Source organism: Tribolium castaneum, chromosome 7 (assembly GCF_031307605.1).
Source record: "Tribolium castaneum strain GA2 chromosome 7, icTriCast1.1, whole genome shotgun sequence".
Taxonomy (NCBI): Eukaryota; Metazoa; Arthropoda; class Insecta; order Coleoptera; family Tenebrionidae; genus Tribolium; species Tribolium castaneum.
Genome location: NC_087400.1, coordinates 1,659,025 through 1,678,894, shown reverse-complemented (window position 1 = coordinate 1,678,894; position 19,870 = coordinate 1,659,025). Strand labels below are relative to the sequence as shown.

Here is a 19,870-nt window from a genome sequence, read left to right as displayed (position 1 = left end):
CAAACCCGGAGCCGCTCCGGGCAACGGTTCCGGCTACAGAGGCGATCAAAATTTTTTACTAAAAAAATTCATAAAAAAAAAACTAAAAGTCGTAGAGCAATGCGGTTTGTTCGGTTGAATTCTACGGCTCATTTTACATAATATATCAATTTTTCACAAGAATAAAAAATTTAAAATTTTTTGCCTTAATTTAGCGTAGCCATTATTTATGATGAACAGTTTTATTCAACAAAAAAATTCATAACTCGAAAACTAAAAGTCGTAGAGCAGTGCGGTTTCTTCCATTGAATTCAGCGGCTCATTTTCTGTATTATACCAACTTTTCACAAGATTTAAAATTTTCAATTTTTTTGCTAAAATTTCCTGAGAAATACACTTACCTTCAAAGAGGTGAAATTTTTTTTTAAACTCACTCCAGCAAATTTTTATGTACTTCTACATGTCTTAACAACCTACAAAAGTTGTTAAAAGTCCACAAAAAGTCCATATGTTCGATTTTTTGATGTTTGATTTTTTCAATTTTCGTCGCAGTTTTTGTCGATTTTCGGTACCCGGAACATTTCTCGAGCATTAGCTCCGGAACTATTCGAGATAACCCCATGAAGTGTATTATCGTTGGAAAGCTCTTTAAATTATCTATTTTTTTCAAAAAAAATTATTGTTCTCCAACTAATAGTTTTCGAGAAAATTGCAAATAAAAGCAAAAATTGGTAAAATTAAAAAAAATTCATAACTAAAAAACTATTGGGAATTTGGCAATTTTCTCGGTGCCAATCGATTCCCCAGATCATTTTGCATAGGTATGGATAAAAATAGTTCCACTTTTTGGAATAGTTTGGCCCTAATTGAGAAAATAAAAAAAAGTTAACTAAACAAAATCATCTTACGGCTCAAACGTTTATTTATTTGTTATTTCAACCCCAATAATTTTTGAAAAAATCCATTTTTTGTCTGTTTGATAAATTCGTTTAGAAAGCATAACAACGGTCTAAAAAAGTAGTTTTATTAGCATCATATACTGAAATTACACATACAAGACAGATACAAAACATAACTAATCCCAACAACTTATTGTAATATTGACAACTTAACTAATTTTGTGGTTATGCCATAAAACAAACAAACAGTACTCGCACATAACGAAGCGAAAAATGAAAGTGATGCTGGGGTGCTCTACACGGGAATGTTTATACAACTGAATCAATGTTATCGTCTGTAGGGATGGTAAGATTGTGAGGGCGTGTTATATCCAGATCCCCGCTGCGGCCCTCCGGAGTAAGAATCTCCTGATGCATAATCACCTACGGTAGAATTATTCACAAGTGAACGTTTTGACTTGACACTTGACGGTCTATTAAGCAGGACGGAGGGGCTGGAGTTAGGGATTTCATCTGAAAATGAACCGTCAGGGATGGCAACAAGTTCCTCCTCTGGGTAGGTGGGACACGGACGGGTAATAAGAGCGTTACATTTTTCAGCATTATATTTTACTCATTATCGAATAATCAAAGATAATGGTAGGTACAATTCTTTTGTAAGTATTCTGTTAAAACTAATAGACATCTTAATTCACGCTAAATATACTCAAGTATTAACTACCCCGATACAAATGCACTACTGTATATATTATATATATTTATAATATACTCCTTAAACGACACTATTTAACCAGGTCTCTTGTTTCAAGTTATCTTTTATTTAGTTCTGTTATAGACTATAACAACGCTACTACAGTAGACCTCGACAACCTTTACAATACTTAACAGGCTTATTGATCATGAAGATTGCTTGCAACAGGTGCAGTACACAGCTAACTGCGAAGCTGATTTACAGTGGCAGAGGATCATAACATGGGAGGAGGAAGTTAAAAGAGGGACAGTTACGCCAATATCAACGGTTGCTTAACTATTAATTAACACGTTCTTCATAACTAGCAGACTTAAGAATTAGAAAACAATTTACACTTACAGCTCACACTCATATATTGAATATACAATTCATCTGTTTCTCGTTTATTATTATTTAATAGAGCATTGTCGGCTGACATACGATTTCAACTCTTACTTAAGTAACATAATACAAAATAATATCTTTGAGCAACAAACCAATGCGGAAACGCCTTACATAAACTCGGCTCACTAGGAAACCACATGAGGAATTGCACTATATATAGTAAAGGCCCTAATCATATAAGGTAATGCTTTCTTCTTCAATAATTATTGTATAATAGTTTAAAATTTAAAAACTTATTCTGTATCTGTACATCAGTCAAATTGTTCTAAATTTTACTCCTCTATTTAATTTAATTATTACACTAACAAGTCAATTAACTATCAGCGATATTGTAATATAAAATACAATTTATAAATAATTCTATATATTATTTTGTCGATTTATTTTGTATTACTGGCTAAGACTACGTTAAATAATAACTAGTTACCGGCATAAATGTATATTAATATATTCGTGTGTGTACATTTATTCAGCGATACACAGTGTCCAAAAACACGGAATGACCTCCAAACGAAAAAATTCTTTCGTCCCCCCCCCCCTTAAACCAGCACCACCGGCTTACTCCTCGCGCCACAACCTTCGGAATCGCACCCAAGTGATAAGTGACGGCCGTATCACCAACAACCAACCCTTATCACTTGCGCGCCGACTGAAGAATGGCCGCCTCTGACGCCAGAGACGCGTCTCCAACGCCAGAAGCAAGGCTATTTCTTCTTTAGTCGATTGTTTAATGAAAAATGAAAGAGATGATTTTGTGTTTGCATTTTTAATGGTAATTATGACACGATATGATTTATTCCAGAGGTTTAGTGTGAGGGGTCTCCCCCACGCACCCATCCCCCGAAATAAACCGTGACCCTTGGGGAACCCCCGTCGGGTCACTGTTTATTGGTCGTTGGCGCGGCTTTCGCCCGGCGTTACCCCCACCCCCGACTGAGTCACATGACTGCGCCACGCCCCAAGCACCGCCCACCCACTACCCACGATTGGGCGACAACACCACTTGGGGGGTGGACCCCGGTCATGTGACTTATTGTTCGGGTGCACTCGGTGTAGTACGAACGACGCCTCCAATACTTGTTGGGATTTTCGCGCCAAAGTATCAGAAATGTGGGTACCGCTTTCGCGGGAATCCCCCAACTCACACTGGAGGGCAAACTGTCGAAGGTGCTATACCGGGTGCACCCAAAACCGGTGGACACCCTGTATCGTAATATGACGCGCCCCCAGCTTGTAACTCTTTTGTACTGACGTGAAACAAAGTTTGGAAATAAGGCAACTTAGGTATTGTTTTAAATGTGCAATTTTGGGTGAGACGATCGGTCATTTTAGAATGTGTCATGCGTATTTATTTACACAACTCCCCCACCACAGAAGAAAGGGAATAATCATCTTTACTAAGTAACACACTACGACCTACTTTAAAAAGAGCGCTTTATTTTTGTTTCAACTTGATTTTCTTCTAAAATTGTATTGGTCTGCGTTAACCGAGGAATATTTTACAATTAAAACTAGAAAACAATATCAGTTACGTCTAGGTTGCTATCAAACATTGCTTAATGTAGATTGTCACACTCAATTTTTAAATAAAAAATAAGAAGATCACTTAAAACAAACGAACCAATTACTCGCTTGATTAGATAGACACATGAGGCCCAGACAGACAGAATACTTCTACTAAATATAAATCACCATGAATTCGTTAACTGCTAATCTATTAGTTATAGCTTATTTAATCCGAATCGCGCCCCTCCCCCCTGACAACCCCTAATTCAAAGTTTCGGTGTAACTCAATTTTAATCGAACTAAAATTAGAATAAATAGGTTTACAAAAAAAAAAAAAGTATAAAATGTACATGATTCGAGTCGGAAACGTCCGTTATAAGTGAACGAACCTTTTTCAAAAGCGCAAACTTTTGATATGTGATGTTTGAAAAAGTCTCATTATAGCCAGACGTTCGGTCGCGTATTAAAACTAAAAGTCGTAACATAATTTAAAAAAAGAAAACAAAACAAGGTCTATTACTAGGTACAGCCAGATCTTACGTCCTACTTAGCTAGGTGGTTGTGTGCTATTATATAAAATTATTAATAGTGACCTTAACTTACAATTATTTACTCCTTATGGATAGATTGTCTGCTGGTCAATTTGCATAACTTAGATAAAATACATTTATATAGTATATGTACAAGGACGCCACCTACGATTTGATATTGAGACATGGGACTAGAGCACGTTCAACTTACAATAATCAAGTGATCCGTTCCAGGACTACATCATAAATATTAAATACGTTCGTTATTACCACTATTGTAAATGCATTTAACTTAGGGAAGTTTTGCCTACAAACTAAGAATCACATTGTCGTTTCTCGATTTTTTTCGGTTTTTGTTTGTTAGCCACAGCAACCACGCAGACACTCTAACTTTGAAATAGAGATATGAGGTAAGAATTGAATTTACACTATTTTATTAATTAATATTAATAACAACTTGAGCAGTGCTTAAAATTAGTCAACACTTCTGTCTGTCTGTAGTGTTAGTTAGTGTGTGTCGGAAGCGTCCTCTGGCAAGGTTGTCGGTCTGCCGTTAGAGGGCGTGCTCTCCTGACAATAAATAAAAGAAAAAGTAAAAATAGCTGCGAAAGTCAGACGGTGTGTGTGCATGTGAGTGTTATTATGTGTCCCGTCGATTTCTCATATGTCAATCTAATCAGAATAATTGATTTTGGCGGGAGTGACCAGTCCGGCTGCTCTCTTCATGTTAATCAAGCCAACACGATTCCAACTGTTACAACACATACCCAAATTATTACTCAAGTTGTTGTAGTGCTTGAACGCCACGGTCTCCTCGTCGTCGGTGTAAAAGGTGGCTTTGACGGCCGCATTCACGTACAAGCGCACGTTTTTGTTGTTATTGGTGGAGGAGGAGGAGACGGTGGCGTTCGATGCGCTGTTGTTGCCGTTATCGAAAGGTTGTCAAGAACTGGGCCACTCTTTAAAATCATTGAAATGTTTAGCACCTGCGTTTGGAGGCTGGGAGGAGTATCCGCTCACTTGACTGCTGCCGTCGCTGCCGTAGGAGCGCGGCGGGGCGCCGTAGCCGCCGGCGTCCGCCGCCGACGCATACGAACCGTAGCCGTAGTTGTAATCGGAGCCGGGCTTCGAGCTGCCGCCCGACGATGACATGTTTGGCGGCGCACTGGGGGTGGCCGGACCGCCGGGGCCTGACTGACCACGGGTGTACATGTCGCCTGCAATGTAACCTGCAGGGACGAGAAAAAACGTATGGTTTTCGGGCGATTTTGCAACGGTTGGGTTGAGTTTTTTTTGGCTGGCTGGGGTGGCTTGTGGTAACACGATAAATGACAGATGGTTAGAACTATAAAATTTATTTGGTTAATTAAATAAATGATTTATGCATACAATGTCAAGAGTTTTCGTGTTTTTCTATCAATTAAATCGCCCAATCAGGGTTTGTTTGTGTTAATTATATAATTAATAAAAAACACTAGTAGGTATAACATTAAGCTGAGTTTATTTTAATCGAAATTTTTCTCAATTGATGCGCAAAATTTCGTAAAATGTCAATAAATCAGACATTATTTTTGCAAGTTTTGAGGATTGAAACACAAAACTACGAAGGATTATAAGTTAGGAGACGAAACGAGATACAAAATCGCACCCAAAGATGTAGTACGACGGTGTAAAAATGAAGGCGCCTCGAGCGCTACGACTAACCGTTCACAAAACATCGGCAAAAATTTAGCCTTGTCAAAATTTATCTAAACCAAATAGTCTTCATTATTTTCTTTCTATTCGGGGTCATGACCTAAGAATTGAGTGTTTCTAACGTAGAATGACCGGCGGAATCCAAATTTGCAAGAATCAAGTCGCTACGACTAACCGTTCGGAAAATATCGGCAAAAATTTAGCCTTGTCAAAATTTATTGAAACCAAACAGTCTTCATTATTTTCCTTCTATTCGGGACTATGTCCTTAGAATTGAGTGTTTCTAACGTAGAATGACCGGCGGAATCCAAATTTGCAAGAATCAAGTCGCTATGACTAACCGTTCGGAAAATATCGGCAAAAATTTAGCCTTGTCAAAATTTATTGAAACCAAATAGTCTTCATTATTTTCCTTCTATTCGGGACTTTGTCCTTAGAATTGAGTGTTTCTAACGTAGAATGACCGGCGGAATCCAAATTTGCAAGAATCAAGTCGCTATGACTAACCGTTCGGAAAATATCGGCAAAAATTTAGCCTTGTCAAAATTTATTGAAACCAAACAGTCTTCATTATTTTCTTTCTATTTGGAGTCATGACCTTAGAATTGAGTGTTTCTAACGTAGAATGACCGGCGGAATCCAAATTTGCAAGAATCAAGTCGCTACGACTAACCGTTCGGAAAATATCGGCTAAAATTTAGCCTTGTCAAAATTTATCGAAACCAAATAGTCTTCATTATTTTCTTTCTATTCGGGGTCATGACCTTAGAATTGAGTGTTTCTAACGTAGAATGACCGGCGGAATCCAAATTTGCAAGAATCAAGTCGCTTCGACTAACCGTTCGGAAAATATCGGCAAAAATTTAGCCTTGTCAAAAGTTATAGAAACCAAATAGTCTTCATTATTTTCCAACTATTCGAGGTCATGTCCTTAGAATTGAGTGTTTCTAACGTAGAATGACCGGCGGAATCCAAATTTGCAAGAATCAAGTCGCTACGACTAACCGTTCGGAAAATATCGGCAAAAATTTAGCCTTGTCAAAAGTTATAGAAACCAAATAGTCTTCATTATTTTCCAACTATTCGGGACTATGTCCTTAGAATTGAGTGTTTCTAATGTAGAATGACCGGCGAAATCGAAATTTGCAAGAATCAAGTCGCTACGACTAACCGTTCGGAAAATATCGGCTAAAATTTAGCCTTGTCAAAATTTATCGAAACCAAACAGTCTTCATTATTTTCTTTCTATTCGAGGACATGACCTTAGAATTGAGTGTTTCTAACGTAGAATGACCGGCGGAATCCAAATTTGCAAGAATCAAGTCGCTACGACTAACCGTTCGGAAAATATCGGCAAAAATTTAGCCTTGTCAAAAGTTATAGAAACCAAATAGTCTTCATTATTTTCCAACTATTCGGAACTATGTCCTTAGAATTGAGTGTTTCTAATGTAGAATGACCGGCGGAATCCAAATTTGCAAGAATCAAGTCGCTGCGACTAACTGTTCGGAAAATATCGGCAAAAATTTAGTCTTGTCAAAATTTATCGAAACCAAACAGTCTTCATTATTTTCCTTCTATTCGGGGTCATGTCCTTAGAATTGAGTGTTTCTAACATAGAATGACCGGCGGACTCCAAATTTGCAAGAATCAAGTCGCTACGACTAACCGTTCGGAAAATATTGGCAAAAATTTAGTCTTGTCAAAATTTATCGAAACCAAATAGTCTTCATTATTTTCGTTCTATTCGGGGACATGACCTTAGAATTGAGTGTTTCTAACATAGAATGACCGGCGGACTCCAAATTTGCAAGAATCAAGTCGCTACGACTAACCATTCGGAAAATATCGGCTAAAATTTAGCCTTGTCAAAATTTATCGAAACCAAACAGTCTTCATTATTTTCTTTCTATTCGGGGTCATGACGTTAGAATTGAGTGTTTCTAACGTAGAATGACCGGCGGAATCCAAATTTGCAAGAATCAAGTCGCTAGGTCTAACCGTTCGGAAAATATCGGCAAAAATTTAGCCTTGTCAAAATTTATTGAAACCAAATTTTCTTCATTATTTTCCAACTATTCGGGGTCATGTCGTTAGAATAGAGTGTTTCTAACGTAGAATGACCGGCGGAATCCAAATTTGCAAGAATCAAGTTGCTACGACTAACCGTTCGGAAAATATCGGCAAAAAAAATTTAAACCGATCAAATTTTCCTTAAATAAATCATTGTGCATCAAATCCCAAAACCGAAAATTCAGCCCCATCTGTCATTTACGGTCATCACTTACCTGACGGACCTGTGGATCCGCTATTCTGCGCCATATTCCAGCTGTTCCAGCTCGTTCCGCTCCCAGCACTCGGACCTAGAACCCCTCCGTATACCGCAAAGCCCCTCATCCCCTTTCCATCCCACTCACCGTACGACCCATAGCCTTGCTGTTGCGGCGGTCCCCCATAGTTATTGCCCCACTGTGGGGGCGGTCCTTGCGGCGCCGGCGGAGCACCCCATCCCTGGTACGAGCCAGGACCTGACGGTGTACCATAACTGGCGTAACTTTGCTGCTGTGGCGATGTGCCCCAGCCTTGGTAACCCTGCATCATGTTGGGCCCCATCGGAGCGCCCAAATTCATCGGAGGACCGCCCATTTGACCATTGGGACCTTGCATCATGCCCATGGGCGCTTGCGGTGGACCCCAAGCTGACGATGGGTCAGCACCGCCCATTTTATTACCGCCGGAGCCGTCACGAGGCTCGGCTTTCTTGATCTCGACCTGTGAGAGGAATTGGTTTAGTGCGACACTCGGCTTCGGCTCGCGACGTCTTTTTCACTCACTTGTTTGCCGTTTAGGTTCACGAAGTGTTCGGAGACGCAGCGGTCGACTGACTCCTCGTCTTCAAACGACAAGAAACCAAAACCTGGAAAGGCCAGGAAAAATTATAATTATTTCAAGTAAAAAAACTTTTCCGGCAGTTGCTTTAAATGTACGTTAATATTCAAGATTTATGAATGTAAGTAACTCAGTCTAAGTCTCTCGAGAGATCATCGCGGTTGAGGAAGTGAGTTATTAAAACCGGTTTCCGCTACCGTTAAATATTAATTCAAATTCGCTGGCTTAATTAAATTTCAGTTGGCAAAGTAATTAAAAATTCCTTCTTGCCTCTTGATTTTTTCTTCTCCTGGTCATACATAATAACAACTTCCATAACTTTTCCAAACCGAGTGAAGAACGTCCTCAGATCGGTTTCCGTCACGTTTGAAGGTAAACCCCCTAGGAATACCTTCGGATAACCTCCGCCCTTTTTGGGCTTTTGTAAAGTTCTTGGATTACATGGTTTCGGGTCGATAGTTCTAGAAATAATCCAAGTTTTTTTTTGTTTTTTTTTTTTTTATTTTTTTAAACTACCTTCCGTCTAGTGTATGTGGGCCATTTTGAAGTACCGTATTTACATTGGCTGGATCTGAAAATGTAACGAAACCAAATCCTCTAGAACGGCCTGATTCTGCATTTTTCATAACAACGCAATCGATGACTTCGCCATATCTAGAGAAAAAGCGTTGAAGATTGTCCTGGGTTGTCTCCCAAGACAAGCCCCCTACAAAGAGTTTGCTGAAAAAACAAAATTTTATTGAAAAACTCCAGCGGTGGGTAAACAACTCCGAGATGGACGAGGCGAACGTTTCTCTATTAATAGATGTTTTTTCTATTTTAAAACGCATACCACTGAAATGATTTACCTCGAAAAAAAATTAAATAAATCAACGGTTGGAAGTTGCAATTTTTTTATTTATCTTGCCCGAACCAGTTTAAATTAAATTCAAACGTGAGTTGAAAAAAACTGGCCCTTTTATGAATGTAAGGGTCGTCCCAGCGACTTTTGAAAGCGATATGAAATACAACAGGTTTGATAAAAAGCCGAATGAAAGTAACGCATGGCTTCACATATAAATTTTACAGACGATTTTTTGTGATGGCAACAGTGAAAGTTATTCGCACGAATTTAATGAATTTCTACCATTGTTTACAAATAAAAATTGGTCTTCAAAACTACATCTTTATGTTATTTTCAATGTTAAAGAAAAAACAAATGTGTTTCCATTCATACAGAATAGATAATTTCTTACACTTTTATTAATTATTATACTATTCTTGTATCTTACATTTTTCGGAATAACTGAATTTCTGGCCATAAAAACTTTTACAACTCTTGAAAAATTCAAAAATTATGCAATTTTTGAGTGTGTAACAACTTTACGTCTGTTACCAAAATCTCAATAAATAAATAAAAAAATTGGTTTAAAATACAGCTTAAAGGCTTGAAAAAGGTAAAAATTTGGCAATTTTCGACCAATTTTTGTGGTTTTTCTTTCAAACACAAACTAAATAAAGTAAAAAAAAAACAATTTCGATTTAAATCACATCGTGTTTTGACAACATCTTGCAAAATAACGGATTTCTACCATTGTTTACAAATAAAAATTGTTCTTCAAAACTATGTCTTTATGTTATTTTCATTATTAAACTGGAAACTTTCAACTTAAAAAAAAACAAATGTGTTTCCATTCACATAATACATAATTTCTTATACTTTTATTAAGTATTTATTTTATTACTTTTATTAATTATTATACTATTCTTATAAATTTTTCGAAATAACTGCATTTCTGGCCATAAAAACTTTTACAACTCTTAAAAAATTCAAAAATTATGCAATTTTTGAGTGTGTAACAACTTTACGTTGTTACCAAAATCTCAATAAATAAATAAAAACATTGGTTTGAAATACAGCTTAAAGGCTTGAAAAAGGTAAAAATTTGGCAATTTTCGACCAATATTTGCGGTTTTTCTTGCAAAAACAAACTAAATGAAGTCAAAAAATAAACAATTTCGATTTAAATCACATCATGTTTTGACAACATCTTGCAAAATAACGGATTTCTACCATTGTTTACAAATAAAAATTGTTCTTCAAAACTACGTCTTTGTTATTTTCATTGTTAAACTGGAAACTTTCAACTTAAAAAAAACAAATGTGTTTCCATTCACACAATACATAATTTCTTATACTTTTATTAAGTATTTATTTTATTACTTTTATTAATTATTCTACTATTCTTATAAATTATTCGAAATAACTGAATTTCTGGCCATAAAAACTTTTACAACTCTTGAAAAATTCAAAAATTATGCAATTTTTGAGTGTGTAACAACTTTACGTCTGTTACCAAAATCTCAATAAATAAATAAAAAAAATGGTTTGAAATACAGCTTAAAGGCTTAAAAATTTGGCAATTTTCGACCAATTTTTGTGGTTTTTCTTTCAAAAACAAACTAAATGAAGTAAAAAAAAAACAATTTCGATTTAAATCACATCATGTTTTGACAACATCTTGCAAAATAACGGATTTCTACCATTGTTTACAAATAAAAATTGTTCTTCAAAACTACGTCTTTGTTATTTTCATTGTTATACTGGAAACTTTCAACTTAAAAAAAACAAATGTGTTTCCATTCACACAATACATAATTTCTTATACTTTTATTAAGTATTTATTTTATTACTTTTATTAATTATTATACTATTCTTATAAATTTTTCGAAATAACTACATTTCTGGCCATAAAAACTTTTACAACTCTTGAAAAATTCAAAAATTATGCAATTTTTGAGTGTGTAACAACTTTACGTCTGTTACCAAAATCTCAATAAATAAATAAAAAAAATGGTTTGAAATACAGCTTAAAGGCTTAAAAATTTGGCAATTTTCGACCAATTTTTGCGGTTTTTCTTGCAAAAACAAACTAAATGAAGTCAAAAAATAAACAATTTCGATTTAAATCACATCATGTTTTGACAACATCTTGCAAAATAACGGATTTTTTAGTCTAAAAACGAACTAAATCTACCAATTTTCGGTCTGTTTTAAGAGAATCTCACAAAAAAACTGAAAATTCCGCTTAAAAACGTGCTCAAAGCTCGAAAATTTAAGAATGTGTTCAATAAAATAACTGCATTTTGTTCAATTCTCATAATTTTCCAATCGATTATTTTTATTTCAACGACAGGAAACTGTAACTCGATTTTTTATCGTTCTCGAATTATTAAAAAAATCAAATGTAAGTATCACTTGTTACGTCTTTTCTATGCAATAATTTATAATTAATGATAGAAAGTTTGAAACAAAATTATCTACCCAACCGAACTAAAACAATAGATAAGACAATAATTCTAGAACAATATAAAACCTTGAAACATGATAAAAAATGATTTGCAAAACTTATCTAGTCATGTTTGTATGATTGTATTTCAAGAATCGCAATAATTAAATAAAGAAAAGTGTTCTTTTATATTCAGTTCTGTTTTTCTTTTATCAATAATTCTAAAATTATTTAAATAAAAATTCAAGTTCCAAATGCTAAAAACTGCTTAAAAATTTTTCTATAAGCCAGTAAAATTATCAGTTATAAACCTTTAGACAACTTTTTTTTAATGAAGTTTAACTGGTAATTTTAAAAAGTAATTTCACAAAAATAAAATGCTGAACTCCAAAATAAATCCTACTTGACTTAAATTTTTACCTCACATTTCGATGTTTCTCACACTCCAGCTACAACAAAACTGAAACTGAAAAACAAGTGTTTGATTTGAAAAATATGTCCAGTATCAAATAACGGGGGAAATCCCGTTCTCATGATTCATTAAAAGATAAAGTATAAACCAGCATTTGCAGTAGTGATAGAAAAATTAGTAAACAACACTCAACAAATATTTGACGTTAAATTATACCAACCAAAGGCGATAAGAACAGATAAGGAAAAATTTACGTCTCATTGTTAAACAGATCTCTGAAACCTAACTGAATTATCATCATTAGCGCTACTTTCTCCACTTTCCCAGAACTAGCTGTACCGCCAGTCCACAATTTCCCGCTCACTATTGATAAGAAGATATGTAGAGATAAGCAACAAAACCGTAAATGTGACCGTTTGAAACAGGTTTGGTCGAAAAACCCGATTTTTCCCATAAATTACGTCCGAAAAATTAATCAACTCATCAAGCCAGCGTGTGTCAAACGAGGTTAATCATCCCTGCGGAATTGGGGGCGGCCGCCCGGGGCAGCCGCCGCCACGTCGCCCCGGGCCGAGTCCCGTTGCTTGACCGCTGCGGGTGAACGGCCGGGGGCGGCGCCCTGCGTACCCTTTCTCGTCCCCGTCCACCATCTCGGGCATCCGCAGCATTCTCATGGGGGCGGCGGCGGCGGCGGCGGCACTCTCGCGACAAACACCCGACACCGGACCACCACAATGGCAGCTGCACACTTCCGTCAGTGTGGCCGAGTAAACGTGATTTGGGCGCCACCGTTGCACGCCGCCGATTTTCACCAAGATTTTTTGCGTATACGTACCCGTACTCGTATTCTTCCATTACAAATAATGACTTCTTACACTAAACTTAAAATTAATTAATCTAACGTTAAGAACTATCCTAATTAACAACTACGATAGGAATACACAGACATGACGTACCGTCAGGGTAGGGGAGTTAGAAACCATTTTAGGGAAGGGATGGAATCAACGACTGCGTCACCGAAACTGGCCAATCACGGGACGAGTTTACTGGAGAGAAGCCATCATGGCGGATGCCGGCAAAAGCGCCAAATTCGAATAAGGGAACAAGCGTGACCTCAAACAAACATCCGGAATTCGTTTATCGCCGTATTTATGCTCAATTATCGGTTGCGTCAAATAGCACTATTTCTAATCTACTTCCTGGTTCTATTCATTCATATTTTGCCACTCTTGGGACCAATGAGGTAAATAACCTCATTATTTTTTTTACTGGTCATATTTTACATTAGATTATCTAATATTTGCTCAGAGTAATATCCTGTTGTTACGAACTCTAAACTACAATCACAAAGTTGGGTTTTGTATGTCCATGGTATTGGCTGTTTCAAAACTATAAAAACGCCAACGTCCCATGAGAAAAATTAGCTGTTATTAATTATTATTCATGCACTTAAAGCCTATGGGTACAAAAATAAAACTCCTAAAGTATCAGGTAAAAACTCGCAGCATGCCCTGATATTTTTACGGATGTCTCTGGAAGAACAGTTTTTATCAATGTATTGTTGGTTGCCTACAATTGTTATAAATAATAATAAAAAAATATTTTTATGAAAAAAGTAAGATTATGAGAGAACGAATTAATCACAGACACACAAAATAATTGTTTTTTAGTTTCAAAGCACTCTAGAGATCGTTTTTAAATGAACACTTGTTATTTTAACACTTTAAAACAATGAAAATTGTTACTATGAACATGAAAATACTATAAACTGTGTTATTAAACACTGACCGGCTCGTTTACACAAGGAAAGGAGGAAAATAGTTAAAATAATTTTGCAAAATGATTTTATAGAAACGTTGTACTCTGATTTGGGTCGTTTCTGACACAAGGTAGATTTATCTGCCCTTACCTGTTCTATAATAATTAATAACGCTCTGAAAGTACAGAAAAGCACACAAAATCCATTAAAGTTAAAATTTAACACTTCAGAAGATAACTCTAACCCTACTTTTTGAAGACTTTTGTTTCAATATGGCAATAGCACGTAAATTTTTGGCACAAGGTAGAGATTTCGGCCCTAAACGCTCTAAAATGGCAGAAACGGGCACAAAATTCATAAATGTGAACATTTTGATAACATAACTCTACTTTTAAAACTGAATTTTCTGGAGACTTAAAACTAGCACAATTTGTGGCGATACCACTAATTTTGGCACCAGAATTTCACATCACAGGCTCGTTTGCATAAAAGAAAGGGGGAAAATAGTGAAAATAATGAATAAAAATTTTGCAAAATGCTTTTATAGAAAAGTTGTTCTCTGAATTTTGTCGTTTCTGACACAAGGTAGATTTATCTGCCCTTACCTGTTCTATAATAATTAATAACGCTCTAAAAGTGCAGAAAAGCACACAAAATCCATTAAAGTTAAAATATAACACTTCAGAAGATAACCCTAACCCTACTTTTTCAAGACTTTTGTTTCAATAAGGCAATAGCACGTAAATTTTTGGCACAAGGTAGAGATTTCGGCCCTAAACGCTCTGAAATGGCAGAAACGGGCACAAAATTCATAAATGTGAACATTTTGATAACATAACCCTACTTTTGAAACTGAATTTTCTGGAGACTTAAAACTAACACAATTTGTGGTGATACCACTAATTTTGGCACCAGAATTTCACATCACACCCTCGTTTGCATAAAAGAAAGGGGGAAAATAGTGAAAATAATGAATAAAAATTTTGCAAAATGCTTTTATAGAAAAGTTGTACTTTATGTTTTGTTACGTGGTAAACCTAACAACACACGTTAACACGCCCTTTATAAACGATTGAACACCCTTTTTCATGCAAAGGTTGACACGAGAAGTTAATTTTTCAATAAATCTCATTGAAGTTTATGTCGTTGACTCAAGGTAGATTTGTCTGCCCTTAAACATATTCAACAGTAATTAATAACGCTCTAAACGTGCAGAAAAGCACACAAAATCCATTAAACTTAAAATTTAACACTTCGGAATAAAGCACAATAACTCTAACCCTACTTTCGAAATTTTGTCCCTATCTGGCAATAGCACATAATAAAGGTAGAGATTTCGGCCCTAAATATCCTCTCATAACGCTGTGAAAAGGCAGACATGGAGACAAAATTAATAAAAGTGTAAATTTTGCCATTTCGAGGTGACAACATAACCCAACTTTTCGAACCTATCAAATTTTCAAACAAACAATTTGTGGCTATACGCATTGCAATACCACTAATTTTCGCACCAAAAGTTCACATTGCCAGTTGCTGTTTAAATTAAAACATGCATTTCTATTTTTCCACTAATTGCATGCGAGACTTTTGTAATTTTGGACGTTTATAGTCAAATACATTTGTCTTAATGCACTTTTCTAGATCAATACTGTTGTATTTTGAATAATTCTGTGTATGAATGTTTCTAAATTTGACGAATTTTGTGAGTGTATGTTTCTGGTGATGACCTGATTTTCACAAATTTTGACGTCACGTCCGTGACGTATCCCGAGGTTAGGTGTGCGGCGCAGGCGGCGAGAGCGCTTCAGTCGACAGCGAGCAGTGGCACGGGTCACTTCGGGAGCGCGGAACGAGCGGTTTATTTAAATTATTGTGCCGTTTCGTTTAATTTATTCAGTTTGTTGCTTGCCGCTGTCGCGAGCGGACGTGTGCTCAAGCAAATCAAAATTTTCCGGTTTAAATTTTAAATTCGGTGATCGCGGTTAGTGTTTGTGTGTGTGTGTTAGTGCCAATGGAGTCTTCAAGAAGGAAACAACAATCCGGATTAAAGGGTAAGTTTGCAGTGATTTATTTTTAGAAATTTAAATCAAATGTGTGATATTTCCAACTAGTAATTTAAAGGCACATTGTTCTAATTTCATTGTTTCTTCTATTGCAGTAGGTCCGTTTAAGAAGAAGATGGCATCGGAACAGGAGACTAAGGTCAGTGCTTTTTTTTTTATTTGCGGTTAATTTATTTTCATTATCTTGCTACAAACGGTAGCAGACGTGCGTTTTAATTTTTTAAAAGCGGTATTGAAAAGTCATAGTTTGAGTGACACGTTTTAAATTCAATAACTAAATAAAATAAAACACTCAAATAATTTATTGCCACTTAGTAATTTTGTCTTTAATTTCAAAGAATGAAAGTGGCTTCAAAATTTAATGCGGATAAACATTTTGTTTTTTTTTCGGCCTCATTATTATTATTATTATTATTATTTAATGCTACAAACGGTAGCCAACGTGGAAGCGATCTGAAGGTAAGGTGTATTTTATTGCTGTGTCGTATTTATTTATTTATTTCACAAACCAATATTTCCTCAAAATTTAATTGCAATAAAATAACACCGACTCTAAATGCGGTGTTGAAAAGTCATAGTTTGAGTGACTCATTTTAAATTCAGTAACTTAAAATAAAATAAAACACTCAAATAATTTATTGCCACTTAGTAATTTTGTCTTTAATTTCAATGAATGAAAGTGGCTTCAAAATTTAATGCGGATAAACATTTTTTTTTTCGGCCTCATTATTATTATTATTATTATTATTTAATGCTACAAACGGTAGCCAACGTGGAAGCGATCTGAAGGTAAGGTGTATTTTATTGCTGTGTCGTATTTATTTATTTCACAAACCAATATTTCCTTAAAATTTAATTGCAATAAAATAACACCGACTCTAAATGCGGTGTTGAAAAGTCATAGTTTGAGTGACTCATTTTAAATTCAATAACTAAATAAAATAAAACACTCAAATAATTTATTGCCACTTAGTAATTTTGTCTTTAATTTCAAAGAATGAAAGTGGCTTCAAAATTTAATGCGGATAAACATTTTTTTTTTCGGCCTCATTATTATTATTATTATTATTATTTAATGCTACAAACGGTAGCCAACGTGGAAGCGATCTGAAGGTAAGGTGTATTTTATTGCTGTGTCGTATTTATTTATTTCACAAACCAATATTTCCTTAAAATTTAATTGCAATAAAATAACACCGACTCTAAATGCGGTGTTGAAAAGTCATAGTTTGAGTGACTCATTTTAATACAGTAACTAAAATAAAATCAAACACTCAAATAATTTATTGCCACTTAGTAATTTTGTCTTTAATTTCAATGAATGAAAGTGGCTTCAAAATTTAATGCGGATAAACATTTTTTTTTCGGCCTTATTATTATTATTATTATTATTTAATGCTACAAACGGTAGCCAACGTGGAAGCGATCTGAAGGTAAGGTGTATTTTATTGCTGTGTCGTATTTATTTATTTATTTCACAAACCAATATTTCGTTAAAATTTAATTGCAATAAAATAACACCGACTCTAAATGCGGTGTTGAAAAGTCATAGTTTGAGTGACTCATTTTAAATTCAGTAACTTAAAATAAAATAAAACACTCAAATAATTTATTGCCACTTAGTAATTTTGTCTTTAATTTCAAAGAATGAAAGTGGCTTCAAAATTTAATGCGGATAAACATTTTGTTTTTTTTTCGGCCTCATTATTATTATTATTATTATTTAATGCTACAAACGGTAGCCAACGTGGAAGCGATCTGAAGGTAAGGTGTATTTTATTGCTGTGTCGTATTTATTTATTTATTTCACAAACCAATATTTCGTTAAAATTTAATTGCAATAAAATAACACCGACTCTAAATGCGGTGTTGAAAAGTCATAGTTTGAGTGACTCATTTTAAATTCAGTAACTTAAAATAAAATAAAACACTCAAATAATTTATTGCCACTTAGTAATTTTGTCTTTAATTTCAAAGAATGAAAGTGGCTTCAAAATTTAATGCGGATAAACATTTTGTTTTTTTTTCGGCCTCATTATTATTATTATTATTATTTAATGCTACAAACGGTAGCCAACGTGGAAGCGATCTGAAGGTAAGGTGTATTTTATTGCTGTGTCGTATTTATTTATTTATTTCACAAACCAATATTTCCTTAAAATTTAATTGCAATAAAATAACACCGACTCTAAATGCGGTGTTGAAAAGTCATAGTTTGAGTGACTCATTTTAAATTCAGTAACTTAAAATAAAATAAAACACTCAAATAATTTATTGCCACTTAGTAATTTTGTCTTTAATTTCAAAGAATGAAAGTGGCTTCAAAATTTAATGCGGATAAACATTTTGTTTTTTTTTCGGCCTCATTATTATTATTATTATTATTTAATGCTACAAACGGTAGCCAACGTGGAAGCGATCTGAAGGTAAGGTGTATTTTATTGCTGTGTCGTATTTATTTATTTATTTCACAAACCAATATTTCCTTAAAATTTAATTGCAATAAAATAACACCGACTCTAAATGCGGTGTTGAAAAGTCATAGTTTGAGTGACTCATTTTAAATTCAGTAACTTAAAATAAAATAAAACACTCAAATAATTTATTGCCACTTAGTAATTTTGTCTTTAATTTCAAAGAATGAAAGTGGCTTCAAAATTTAATGCGGATAAACATTTTGTTTTTTTTTCGGCCTCATTATTATTATTATTATTATTTAATGCTACAAACGGTAGCCAACGTGGAAGCGATCTGAAGGTAAGGTGTATTTTATTGCTGTGTCGTATTTATTTATTTATTTCACAAACCAATATTTCCTTAAAATTTAATTGCAATAAAATAACACCGACTCTAAATGCGGTGTTGAAAAGTCATAGTTTGAGTGACTCATTTTAAATTCAGTAACTTAAAATAAAATAAAACACTCAAATAATTTATTGCCACTTAGTAATTTTGTCTTTAATTTCAATGAATGAAAGTGGCTTCAAAATTTAATGCGGATAAACATTTTTTTTTTCGGCCTCATTATTATTATTATTATTATTTAATGCTACAAACGGTAGCCAACGTGGAAGCGATCTGAAGGTAAGGTGTATTTTATTGCTGTGTCGTATTTATTTATTTATTTCACAAACCAATATTTCCTTAAAATTTAATTGCAATAAAATAACACCGACTCTAAATGCGGTGTTGAAAAGTCATAGTTTGAGTGACTCATTTTAAATTCAGTAACTTAAAGTAAAATAAAACACTCAAATAATTTATTGCCACTTAGTAATTTTGTCTTTAATTTCAAAGAATGAAAGTGGCTTCAAAATTTAATGCGGATAAACATTTTGTTTTTTTTTCGGCCTCATTATTATTATTATTATTATTTAATGCTACAAACGGTAGCCAACGTGGAAGCGATCTGAAGGTAAGGTGTATTTTATTGCTGTGTCGTATTTATTTATTTATTTCACAAACCAATATTTCCTTAAAATTTAATTGCAATAAAATAACACCGACTCTAAATGCGGTGTTGAAAAGTCATAGTTTGAGTGACTCATTTTAAATTCAGTAACTTAAAATAAAATAAAACACTCAAATAATTTATTGCCACTTAGTAATTTTGTCTTTAATTTCAAAGAATGAAAGTGGCTTCAAAATTTAATGCGGATAAACATTTTGTTTTTTTTTCGGCCTCATTATTATTATTATTATTATTTAATGCTACAAACGGTAGCCAACGTGGA

At 34.5% G+C, this 19,870-nt stretch overlaps 1 protein-coding gene and 1 long non-coding RNA gene across 11 annotated transcripts; one reads left to right on the top strand and one right to left on the bottom strand.

Annotated features, from left to right (window-relative positions):
• Positions 1-989: 989 nt before the first annotated feature.
• Hrb27C (Heterogeneous nuclear ribonucleoprotein at 27C) lies at positions 990-13,405 on the bottom strand. Of its 10 annotated transcripts, none has more exons than XM_064358169.1 (8): positions 13,271-13,405; positions 9,150-9,353; positions 8,904-9,094; positions 8,579-8,661; positions 8,162-8,516; positions 8,033-8,107; positions 5,036-5,278; positions 990-1,391 (listed from the first exon to the last, which is right to left on the bottom strand). In XM_064358169.1, exons 2-8 carry the CDS (start codon positions 9,257-9,259, stop codon positions 1,207-1,209), a joined length of 1,242 nt encoding a protein of 413 aa, XP_064214239.1. In that variant the 5' UTR covers positions 9,260-9,353; positions 13,271-13,405; the 3' UTR covers positions 990-1,206. The 10 variants fall into 10 exon arrangements, with proteins under 10 accessions (XP_064214239.1, XP_064214236.1, XP_064214237.1 ...); XM_064358166.1 differs by having other exon boundaries at positions 13,150-13,310; XM_064358167.1 differs by having other exon boundaries at positions 8,042-8,107; positions 13,150-13,310.
• A 2,482-nt stretch (positions 13,406-15,887) lies between these two features.
• Positions 15,888-16,345, top strand: LOC135266815 (uncharacterized). Its single transcript, XR_010334990.1, has 2 exons — positions 15,888-16,124; positions 16,232-16,345. It is a non-coding gene; the product is annotated as an uncharacterized LOC135266815 (long non-coding RNA).
• The last annotated feature ends 3,525 nt before the right edge of the window (positions 16,346-19,870 follow it).

Excerpts from the sequence above, each read along its gene's own strand:
- Hrb27C (XM_064358164.1), bottom strand. The coding sequence starts at position 12,988 with ATGAGAATGCTGCGGATGCCCGAGATGGTGGACGGGGACGAGAAAGG. Across the intron at positions 8,108-8,161 it reads GCAAGGCTATGGGTCGTACG|GTCCGAGTGCTGGGAGCGGA; the intron begins GTGAGTGGGATG and ends GAGGGGTTCTAG. Across the intron at positions 1,392-5,035 it reads CTCCCAGCCTCCAAACGCAG|ATGAAATCCCTAACTCCAGC; the intron begins GTGCTAAACATT and ends GTTCATTTTCAG.